The 12,481-nt window shown below is 46.8% G+C and overlaps 1 protein-coding gene across 5 annotated transcripts in view; it reads right to left on the bottom strand.

Annotated features, from left to right (window-relative positions):
* Positions 1 to 12,481, bottom strand: part of nrp2a (neuropilin 2a) — a 74,328-nt gene that overhangs the window by 35,865 nt on the left and 25,982 nt on the right. For all 5 annotated transcript variants that reach the window (XM_079668321.1, XM_079668322.1, XM_079668325.1 and 2 more), the window contains 2 exons: positions 11,149 to 11,326; positions 3,110 to 3,291 (listed from right to left, as the gene is read on the bottom strand). In XM_079668321.1, coding sequence (XP_079524447.1) covers positions 3,110 to 3,291; positions 11,149 to 11,326 — 360 coding nt within the window. The remainder of the gene's footprint in view (positions 1 to 3,109; positions 3,292 to 11,148; positions 11,327 to 12,481) is intronic.

Genomic DNA, 12,481 nt, shown 5'->3' with positions numbered 1-12,481 from the left:
CCACCCCGGGTGGGGGGGGGGGGGTCGCTCGGCCGTAGTCTTAACTCGGGATTGGCTGCGACGTTATCGGCCCCCGCCATCCTACTGGTGGGCTTTAGGGAACTGGGAAGAAGGGGGCTTTACTGGAAAGTCTTCCCCCTGTAGCCGTGGTAACAGCGTCAGCACCACATGACTGTCTGTAAGTGAAAGTGTGAGGGATTGATGGGGGGTTGGGGGGGGTGATAGTCGGGGGCTGAATAAAGGGTTAAGCACGCATGAGGAGGAGTAAAGTAGGCCACAACAATAATAGGGAGGAGGGTAGGGGTGCTCTTTGACTGGATTAAGGCATACATGTAATGTGTGTGTGTGTGTGTGTGTGTGTGCGCGTGTGTGTGATGGATGTTTTTTTGGGGCAAACGCTCGCCCTGGCTCCCCCTCAGGAGGGGCACTGAAGGGTGGAGGGGTATCAGGGTGCACAGTCAAAGGTCGGTCCGGCTGCTCCTCGCTGGAAATAATTAGCTTTCATACACTGCACCCCATTACACACACACACACACACACTGATGCACATACACACACGTTGACACAAACAGATTGCTTGTCCAATTCGAAAACCCCCTGGAGATGTTACAGTCAGCAGCGCTTATGTAATAGGGTTCAATGAACAAAACAAAAACAAGCGGCAGTATCATTAGTTCATAGAACGGAAAACAGGCCAAGATCTCTCACTCACTCACACACCCTTACACACACAGCCAGAAGCAGACACACACTGTCTGACTTCTAGACACAGCATGGTGGGGTCAGTCTGGACTGGAAGCTGTACTGTCTGTTTAATATAAGACGGAAACTGACACACACACACACACACACACACTTCCCAGCTGTGTGCCGAGATTCCTATCTCTGCAAGACGCGCCCTTTAAAAACACATACGACCCATAAACACACCCCGCAACCAGAAGTATTTCTAATCCACCGTAAGCTAGTATTTTCCTTCACTGACTGCAGACATCGGAAAGGACCAAATAATATGTTAAAGTCTTCCACTACTAATTACAGGTACACAAAAATGAAACAAAAATCCATTAACGAGGGTAAAAAGTGATGGCGGTGTAATTACTTCCCGTCTGCTAAATAATGGCATCTCAGGCGGGATCTCTACGCTCCGTCAGAAGTGGTGAGCTGTGTTTAGTGGAAACCCGTGGCCCAAAAACACAAACAGCTCTGATGAGAAACTGTGGAAACGCCGTAATTAACACATGGCCTTAATCACGCATCTCGAATACATTTTCACTCCTGCTTCGTCGGTCTCTCTCCCTTCACCCCAATCACTTCCCTACTGCGCCTGTCTCTCCCTCACTCACACACATGAGCATCTATCATCCCGCCTACACACATATACATACAGACATCTCACACAACAAGCTGAGTGGAACCACCCACACACACAGCGAGCAGAAACCTACACTGACACAATCTCTTATTCCCCCCCCCCTGAATTTATACCGGGATCTTGTTAAATCCATGGCAACTGCATCCCCCATACACCAGCCTCAATCCACCGTGTATGTGTGTGTGATACAGATGCAATCTACACTATTACAGTGACGGGGTTCGAGCTGGTGGCCTTGGTAACGGCGCTGAACTGAACGTCAAATCTGGGTCACGTTCGCTTGACACAAAAACTGAGATGTTTTTCAGAGGTAGGAGGGGGTAACTCAACGCTTTCTTTGTAGCGAGGAAACTTTTTCCCGCTTTCACTTTTCTTAAATAAGTTTAATTGGATAGTGTCTGCTAGAGCACAATCAGCCGGGGCCTCACCTGAACATAAATCTTTGAGCCGCCTCAAGGCTCCCTGACCATTTCACCTCTCCTAATATACACACACACACACACACACACACACACACACACACACACACACACACACACACACACACACACACACACACACACACACACACACACACACACACACACACACACACACACACACACACACACACACACACACACACACACACACACACACACACACACACACACACACACACACACACACACACACACACACACACACACACACACCACCAAAAACAAATACACTTCCCACTACAATCTCACCTGCAGTGTGCGCCTCACCTCGTGCACTTCCATGACCTCTGGAAATTCCATTTCACCGCACACTCATCCCCATCAATCTCCTCCCCACCGCCTCCACTCGTAAACCTTTAACCTTAAGTCCAACTCCAAGTTGCCTCGGAGCTCTCTCCATCATCCCCCCCCCCCCCCCCCTCATCCCCCCCCCCCTCTCATTTCCCCAGAGGAAGCGGATCCAGCTCCAATTAAACCGGCATTCCTCACATGCTTTCAGGCGGCTTGAAAGTCGTTTCTCTCCCCTCTCTTGAACTTTTGTTTACATGCACGGCTGCCGCTGCTGATGTAAATTGTTTTAAGAGTGTTGGGGTGAATGATCACAGGATTCGGGCCATTAACGTGCGGCAGAGACAAAACCATTAGCTTGAGTTTTAATGCACAGCGGAGCCTTTACTGTATGTCGGGATCAGAGTGTGGAAAAGTTCAAACTCATGTTTCCCACAGAATGTAAATACTTTGAGATGACTTCAAGGGATTGAGATAGATTGTACGCCATGAGCAGTGGAGCCTGGTTTCTGTCTCTATCGTTTAAAAAGCAACACAAATCAGATGCTATCCTTTGAGTTTCAAACTTCACATCAGTATTATGTAGAACTGACGCAAGATTATACTAAATCAAAGTGTGAGAACATCAGAAGAGTCAGACAACCTTTAGCTCGCTGTTGAATATACAACATCAAATACTACTTATGTTTATTTATTGAAATGTTTACTCCTTCATTATTTCCAGACTTATTAATACATATTTAAACATATCACACTATTGTTTGAAGAACATGTTGCTTGTATTAAGGAAATGCCAGTCATTCAGTTTTAAAAATATAAAACTTCATATTGATTATGAGATCAATTCAGATGCAGTTTTGATCAAATCCCATAACCAATTAGCAATCAAACCCAAATGTTCGCGAACCAAACAAACCGGTGTCTTATTCTTAACAGCCAATCGTGTTCCAGCTCCATGCCTCACCTGTTTTGAAGACTTCGTAGCGCAGAGAGAAGCCGGCCCCCTGGTGGGCGTAGTCCGAGACGAATCGGATCTGCAGCGAGGATCCGGACGAGATGATTGGCGCCGGGGCGATGTTGCTGCAGTGCCGACCCAGAACATCGGAGTTCTCTGACGTCCCGTCGCGGATCTCGATAAAGTCGTACCTGAAGAAAAAACAAGATTACTTCCTGTTGCTTTTAAAACAATTCCGTTTATTGAGCTTAATGCAGCAGGAAGGAACTAAGAGAGGAAAGGATATAAATGCTAGGGGGCAGTGTGAAGATAATCATAGATAGAGGGCTCAGCTAATAAAACGCAGACAGGTGTGGACCTCTTCCGCCTCAGGTCAGGATACACAGCGTCACAACGTACCATTAAGACAGAAGTAAATATATCTTTCACTGACTTCAGGAAAAGATTTTTCACCTAACTTGAACTCTTTCCCCTCATCTGTGTTCAATTAAAGCTGAGGCAAACAAATTCAGATCCCTTTTTACGCATCCCAAAATCCTGATTCAAAGGGAAGAAGTGTTCCAAAAATGCTTGTTTCTTGGATGGATTCATGAATAAAAGTGTAGAAATAGACAAAAGAAAGAGTCTTGGAGAGAGGGGAAGGTGAGGACACAGGGAGCTCTAGCGGCTCAAGGAGACAATTTAAGATAAATAAATGTGAGGCGCTTGCTTTTAGCTTCCACATGCTTGCACACTCAGCTCATTATAACCTTTGACTGAACCAAGTGACCCTGAACGATAAAGCACATTCTTAACTGTCAGCTCAGAGTGTGTGTGTGTGTGTGTGTGTGTGTGTGTGTGTGTGTGTGTGTGTGTGTGTGTGTGTGTGTGTGTGTGTGTGTGTGTGTGTGTGTGTGTGTTTTTATGAGAGAGAGGTTGAAAAAGCCCACCTGGCTGATCCTCAAATAGCTCATGTTTCGTCCCTCTAACATTGTTAACAAAGAATATGCGTCACATGACATTGTTGCCAGCTCATTTGTGTGTCCATATAAAGTTCAGAGAAAGAGAGAAAGAGACATTAAGACATTCAAAGACAGACGAATATAGTTGAAAACCATAATTTACTTTAAAACACAGTCCTTCCGTGCATTACCTCCTGTCATTTGCACCGTAGCATTGTTGATATGATTAAGAAAGGCAGCTGGAGAACCCCAGGGTTTCAAAGGTAATAATTTGGGGCTGTGTGACAATATTGGAAGGTGTGGAAAACTCCATAATTTCTGTTTGTGCGCTCGAGTGCTGCTTTAAGTGAGTTAATCTTAAAACTGGCAATTATACTAAAGGTAATCGTCACTTTTCCAGCTCCATTTTCAGCTAAACATGCATGTTATTGTATTTTGAGACGCGCAACTGTGAAACGTTTCCTTGTAATTTGCTCTCCATAATATTTATCCCCGTCTGTTTCTCTCTCCAGTGCTACTAAGTGTCTCCTCACCCCCCATATTGTGATTCCCTGCGTAACTAACTGCATCGCCACACGAGCCCCGCAGCTCCACCCAGCGCGCCCTCCGTCACACACACTCATGCAAACACACTCGTCTCAATTAGTTCATATGACGAAGCCGTCAGAAAGACAACGGCCCGCTGTTGTCTCCCTAATTACTGTGATGGGTGCTTTGAAGCTGAAAAAGCTTCGCAGACATCTCTGACTTTTCCAGACACTTTTTAAACACAGCATCTTTTGCTAATATTCTAAACAAGAAACTCAGACTGAAAAGTATTAAGCAAAGCTGAGAGGTAGCAATCAGCTCTAGGCTGTGTTCCTTTATGGCATCTAAAGCACTAAGACTGCCTTTGTACTGCGGCTTGGAAATAAAACGTGGATTAAGGAGTCAGTAAGCCTCTTTTTTGGCTATCTCACTCCTGCAGTGTGTTGATTCCTACGCAGAGCATTGAAGCTACAAGCTGCTGATGGGGGGGATAATCCCAGCCAATTTAATCTGGGTCAGAGTGGCACACGCACAGGTAAGGATCAAAGTGTGGAAATACTGCAACAAGACTGTCATGTTTCCACAACACTGCTGGCAATGTTGAGTATCAAGGGGTACTCAACTCGCACTGCCCAGGGACCATTTAGCAAATTAGTTCATAAATAAATATTCATAAAGTGTATCAGAAAGAACACATTGGCAAAGAAATTGAATTTATCTATACTTTTTTTATTATTATTTGTTTTATTTAGGGAATTTCAGGCCTGTACCTTTGTTGGTGGGTCCTGACCATCCTCCAATGGCACTTATTTTGATAAACAAGCTCGATTTTGCGTTTTAAAATTATTTCTATTACTTTATTTACATCAAAAGGTAAACAAAAATACCATAGTTGATCAATTAATTGTCATTGCAGCACCCTCTCTCAGGCCTGATTTGGCCCACACGATGTGAATTGAGTACCACTGGTCTAAAGAGAGGTGGTAGGAGAGGTGATATATACCTGCCGGCTGTTCACTCCCTCAGCCTTCCCCTCTGGGCCCTCCACTGTATGGAAGTGCAATACTAAAACGCAGGAGTGCTCCATCACAATTTCACATTATATCTGTGCATCAGCATGGAAGAACGTTTGTGAATTATTCAGACACAGATGTCGTTCCCCTCTAAAGAAGACTTTGTGCTGAGACATGTACGGTTCAGTGTCACGGCGGAAGCAAATCTGCACAAAAGTTGCACTTGAGTAAAGAAGTCCGATCCTCTTGAATGTCTTGGATGTAATCCTGCATTAAGGAGGCGATCGGGAAGGCTTTAGCTGCGTGCTCCCACAGTGAGCCTGTAAGAGCCACGGCTATCCCTAAGTACGCCTGCTTAGGGCTGTAACTGACACACGCTTAGGGAAAACACACACACTCAAACAAGTGCCAACAAACGCACCCATGGAGATAGACGGACGCGTGCACGCGCAGATGTGGACAAACACAGGCGTGCGCGCACACACTCGTCACAAACAGAGGATAAAAGGCCTGCGAAAGAGCTGAGAGCCTAATTAGGTTTTAATTGATTTTGGAGTGGGTCTCTCTCCTTCTGTCTCGCTCTCTCCTGTCGTGGATTAGCATCAGCGAGTGAGTGTTCCTCAGATGTGATTATTGACCCGCTCGCTCAGCCTCTCCCCGGGCTCTGATGAATACATGCATGAGGGCCTGACGTGTGAGAGCGCCATGTCTGCCTCTCTCAAACACTTGAACGCATTCCCCGACACACACACACACACACACACACACACACACACACACACACACACACACACACACACACACACACACACACACACACACACACACACACACACACACACACACACACACACACACACACACACACACACACACACACACACACACACACACACACACACACACACACACACACACACACACACACACACACACACACACACACACACACACACTAAGCCCCCCATCCAGATCCAGATTCCATTAGGGTGGATGTTTTGCTCCAAACCCCGCCTCGTGTCTGACACCACCCGTTCCCCATGCTTTCCGTCTGTCTGTCTGTGTTTAGGGAGCCCTTACGGGGGGACCGGTTTGAACCCTCCCCTCATTTCTCCCGTGGAGGATAGCCGGAGCAGAGGGAGAGGGGTTAAGGAAACTAAAAACCCCGAGGGCCAGTAATTCTGCACCAGTTCAGACATGTCTTCTCTTCCTCCACTCTCATATATCACTCCGCCTGTACGCCACAACAACTAATTGCCTTTCACACCTTTGCTGCTGGTTGAGGATAGGGATGTTCCCTGCAGGCCTAGGCACCTCAGTACAGAATAACATAACTGCTGTATGTGTATACTGTATATTTAAAGGGCTCTCAACCTGACTTTTATGGCATTCAGGGCTCATCATCTTACTCAGAAATGTAAAAATCACCAGAAATTCTCATTTAACTATCTGTCATTATTTACTTTCCTGTACATAAATACATAAAGCATTCACTGGGAGCGTCAACATTACACAAAAGATTAACACGTAATTTGCTGCGGGCGCGTCATGGTCTTCTGATTTATTTTTGTTTATGCATGTAAAAGAGCAACAGCTGTTTGCGAACATCAGCCAACCAAACTTGGCTGCGCTCACACTCTCGAGGCCTTCAGTTGAAATGATTTTCCCCTCTCTGCCGCATTGTGTTTCCACCCTTTCTCCACTCTCGGAGCACGCAAACCCACCAGATCCCGATCGGGTAAACAACGCAGAGAACGTCTGTCGCTTTCTTCTGCACGTCAGTGCTGGAGCAGAAATGGAGAAAGGCGCACGCCCAGCTACACAGCGTCTACACACTCGCTCCTCCCGCCCCTCAAAGGGGACTCTAATAAACCATAAGTGCCTCTGAAATATTAACTAGATGCTGCGAGCGAAATCCCTGCAGATCCTCAAGGCCTGCCATCTTCAATCTAGCCCCCAAAACAAATAGCACTCCTCTTCCTCGTGTGCTCCTGCCTCACCTCCCTCTCCTGCTGTCCATCACAGACTCATACTTACACATGACCGGGGCAAACCGCCGACCACAGGCCGTCTGCCCCGGCCCCAGACCTTCTAGTGCCATCGATCTGAAACATCAGACTCTAACTGCGTCTGAGTAAGATCAGCAGGTCTTCCAATGCCACGTTTGCATTCATCCAGACAAAGTCCCTCTCAAGGAATCATCTTAAATGGCTGGTTTTAACATTTAATCCCACCTTTTACTCATTATATCGCCATGAGAGCGCTGACAGCTGTGTGACCGCCGGATACTGGTGACCGTGATCTTGTCCGTCCGAGCACCAGATATCGACGCATCAGAACCTGAACAACTCCCTTTAGTCGTGACCTCTGGCCACTCATCTGTCTCTCCTTTCATCACCCTCCTCCTCTTCATCTCCTTCCATCCTTGCCTCTGGACCCTAGCTGATCATCAATGGATTTCCCATTACAAGCGGAATACAGACATTGATCCCACACCTCTCCGCGCCCCCTCTGGGTATTAGTAAGATGGTGATATCATGCACACACACATATGGAAAACACACCAGGGGGAGTGTGGCCATGTGTCGGGGACGCTCCTCGCTGGGAGCTCTGTGCGTGAAGTTATATAAAGTTATATCTTCAAAATCTCCCCCGCCCTCAGGCTGCAGTCAATAACAAATAACCGAATGAGAGTGAGGAAATAAAAACCACATAGGTGGAAGAAATGGATCTTCTGGGCTGCCTTGGGTTTTATGACGTGGGTGTGTGATTCAAGTGTGTAAAAATAAAAACGCTTCCTCCTCAGGCTATAGGCGAGAGGGAGAATGAGAGAACAAAAGGGAGGAAAGAGAAAGAAGATGAAGAAAAGAGACTCTAGCTCTCTTCCGCTGCTGGTATATCACTAGGTAGCATCCTGGGGCTCGGTGATGGCAGATTGCATTAGAGATATGGGGCCTGATATTTAATCTAGCCGTTATTACATTTAGTTCACATCAATCGGCTGGCAACCCGGAGGTAAGAGCTATTTGGCACGCGGTCGGACTCCCCTGAAATGAAATCCTGAATTAAAGTGCCACCTCAGACACGGAGCGCCTGCACAGAGCCGGGATTTGATTGGTGCAGCAGAGCCGCGGCGCACCGTCCGAGCTATGACTGTCTGAACCCACTGAGGGAAAATCAGCAGCTGGCTGGGGGTATTAGCCGCAGCTCAGACCCCTCGCCTGGGCTGACCAAGCACTTTCCTCCTGCCTACAGGGCCCAAGGGGATATGAGAGCTCCAGGTCGCATGCCTAAGTGTCTACGTGTATGTGTTTTTGAAGCGAAAACACTGGAAACATGTGTCCTTTGTGACCATGGTATTGTATATTCTATACACTGCAGGTAACACACAGCTCGGGTTTCTCTGCAGTCCCAGCTGTCATGCAGATTCTCAGCCTTGACCAAGATGGCGAGCCCTCCACCTCTGCAGCCCCCCCGGCCCTCCCAGAGCACCGTGAAAACATGCAGAAATCTCTGCGCCCTCACACAGCCGTGGCTAATCATACAGGCAAGGAAAGGAAGCTACCCGTAACGCTGCCACAAGGCTCGATCAATCCCGTTAAAAAAGCATAGCACAGGACAGAGAGGGCAGGAGTATCGAGCTGTACTTTGACTTTTTCCACTTATTTCTGCTGCGCCCCAAAGGGAAATGCCTTTTCCATGAAACACAGAAGGGGCAAACACATTAGTGTTCGAGGTTATGCACAAACAAATGTTGCCGTGATGCGTTTTCCCTCTAATGGGACTTCAAAACGTGGGTTATCACAAGGAGAATGGGTGGATGGATGGATGTAGAGAAGAAGAGCAATACTCGCTCACATGCTCGCAGAGTTACTCACACGCCTTTTGACCACCCACGCTCACTGACTCTCACACACACACTCATACGAGGGCAGATTGGGTGGGAGTGTGTGTGTGAGAGGGCAGGCAAAGGCCTCAGTTCCTCCAGGCAAAAAAACATTGCAATAAAAGCGTCTGTGGAGAGTAGAAAATAGGAGCCATTTCAGTTTCTCCTCCTCCTGCCGCATGCCTTTGGGCTGAGAGGGACTCGACACACTGCTTATCGCCAGCTGAGCTCTCCATACACAGGAAGTCCAGTGAGCCACCGTGTTGACACTGTGACGCTGGTGTAAAAGCGTGTATTACTGAGAAGCGTGTTGCGAAAGGGAGATAATTATGCAACGGTTTGACAAAAGCGACAGGAGACACAAAGCGGAGACATCAAAATAACATTCTCCGGCTCGATACGATCAAGACACAACTGCGCGAATAGAATCGACAATCATTACAAAACCCTTTCACTGACGCCGCCATTGATGTGCCCGTGAAAGTTGCTTCTTCTGCCTGCCACGCAAAGTGCTTTGTCAGTGAACAATGCAAAAACACTCGTGTAGGATTATTAATTCTTCGATTTACAGAGAGAAGAAAGGACTGGGGGATAAGATTGACGTAATTGCAGCGAACACATCTTCTGTGTGTTCACTTTAAACAGACGCAAAAGTTTTAAAGTGGGGGGGATTTTGTAACATTCCCGCTGACTCGGTTGTTTAAAAGTAGATTACGCAGAGGAGACTTCGACTTCTTCCTCGTTCCTCTGAGGTCAAAGACAATAGGAGACCATATGATTTGGATTATTCATGTCTCTGAGAAAGGAAACTGACTAACAGCTGGACTCAATTATTTTCTGCTCCTTCCTCTCTCTGTTTATTCCTGCTCTGCCTCCCAAATTCTACAAAATCATGATTTATTTCTTTCATCCGGTCCAATCCTTCTGATACAGTTTTGAGAAAGGTGTTCAAGAACCAAAAAAACGTGTTCAAGCCTCCAAGCCTCCAAACAGAAGGTATGACATCACGAGTCACCAATGGAAAAAACAAATGGACTAATTATGAATCATTCTTTCCATTCACTGTTTATTTTTGATGAGCTTATTTGTTTCTACCGTCGTGCAAACGAGAAGTGGAAACTTGCACATTTCGGCTTCTTTTGACTGTGGAGGCTCTGTGCAGCTGATGTGCCCTTGAGCAAGGAATGTAATGCAGTAATTTGCTCGGCAGAAGCCTTTAAAGAGGTCAGTCGTTGCACTGGGCAGCATCCAGGAAATAATGTGTGTAATGGTGTGAATGTGAGAAAGGAAGGCGCTGAAAGAGCCCATTCTCTCCATAAATAATTATTTCACGAAAAGAAAAACCCGCAGTCCACTTAATGGTCTGCAGGAAGCTTGTATCAACAATTATAATTTCCTTTGCAATTGACCTGTTGTGGTCGAAACGTTTCAACAACTTGGGACGGAGCCAAACCGCTGGCAGTGAATTATAATAAGATGTAAAAACCTGTGCGCTTCGACAGGAAATGACTTATTTGGGTTGCAAATTCTTCCGCAGCATACTAATGAAAAAGTCAACGTGAATCATCGTTCAGCCAGAATAATAAGTACTATTTGTAAAAGCAATTTGACTCTGCTAGAGGAGAGTTTCAGACATCAATATGACATCTCCAAAAAGCCGCTACGCCCCTCCCGTCTTACTTGCAGTCCAGCCTCTCGATTTCAAAGTGCGGGTTGAAGTTGAGAACGATGCGCTGCGAGGGCTCCGGCACCGTGATGATCCAGTGACAGTTCTGGTGAGGGGGGTACTCCAGAGGGTAACCAGGGGAGGTGATGTAACCCGCCTCGGTGGCATCGTACACGCCTCCGCACGCTGGCACTGTGATGGAGAGAGAAAGGACAGAGAAAGGAGGGGGGACAGTTATTGATGGTAAAACATACTTTAAATCCAGATTTGATGCATTTCTACAGCATTCAACCATCTGCTCCGTATAACAGTGACTCAGAGGACCCTCCTTCATTTGCCTTGTTTCCCTGTATGAAGATGTGATGAGCAACAAATGAACAGTAAAACAAAGGAAGCAATTTCAGCTGTCAGTTTGGAGGAAATTGGAAAAACTTCTCCATTGTGGATTCTCAATGCAAGCGGATAAGCTATTAAAACAATAAAAGATCATCAACGCTGCATTTGGTGAGCGTACACACACACATTCTTTTTTCACTCTTCCACACCCAGGCTCTTATCTCACTGGTTCCCCGTCGGGAGCGTTCACCAAGTGTAATTGTTGCTCCGGCAAGCCAATCTGCAAACATTAGGACACATTCCCTGATCCTATCACGCTCTCCCAGGAACAATAGCCTGCCAATGGCGTCGCTCGGCAGGCTGAGACAGGAAGTGACACGCAGACGGCTTGTCTAGCGGGGTTCTGGGGTCACAGCGACTCTGTAATGAGAAGCTCAGGCAGTAACAAAGGCCCTTTTCTCCGCCTGCGCCCTGACAGCTAAGGCAGCTCGCGCGCTTCACGTTATCTCCCATAAACACGCCAAACACAGAAACTCACATGCACGTACAAAGGGAACATGTATATGGGGGTTTTGCATGCACACACACACACCAACAGGGACACACACAGCATTGAGCACAATCTTTTATTACTCTTGCATTGCAATAGATTTGCAGGCATTATTATTCTTCACGGAGCCAAAGGCGCAACGTGTTCTCCATGACAACAGCGTGGAGGTAGGGGGGGGGTTTGGCTCTCTACCTCCTGCAGTATGTGTGTGTGCACCGTGGGGATATCAATGTAATGAACATTGTGATATTGAACTCAAAGAGACAAATGTTTTCTGAATATTGTAGCTGGTGTGCCACTAGGGAATTGCCAACAGGCTACAGAAAGCTAACGCATGCTCTGCCATTAACACTGCGCTAACAAACACTGGGCTAACCATGGAGCCGCTGAGATGCTCTTGACATAAATGGGTTGATATTCTTGCCTGTTTCTTTCAAATTCCTGTGAAAGCATCAATAAAG

Source organism: Notothenia rossii, assembly GCF_949606895.1.
Source record: "Notothenia rossii genome assembly, chromosome: 3".
Lineage (NCBI taxonomy): Eukaryota > Metazoa > Chordata > Actinopteri > Perciformes > Nototheniidae > Notothenia > Notothenia rossii.
Note: the sequence above shows the minus strand (reverse complement) of the source record. Positions and strands in the feature narration are given on the sequence as shown.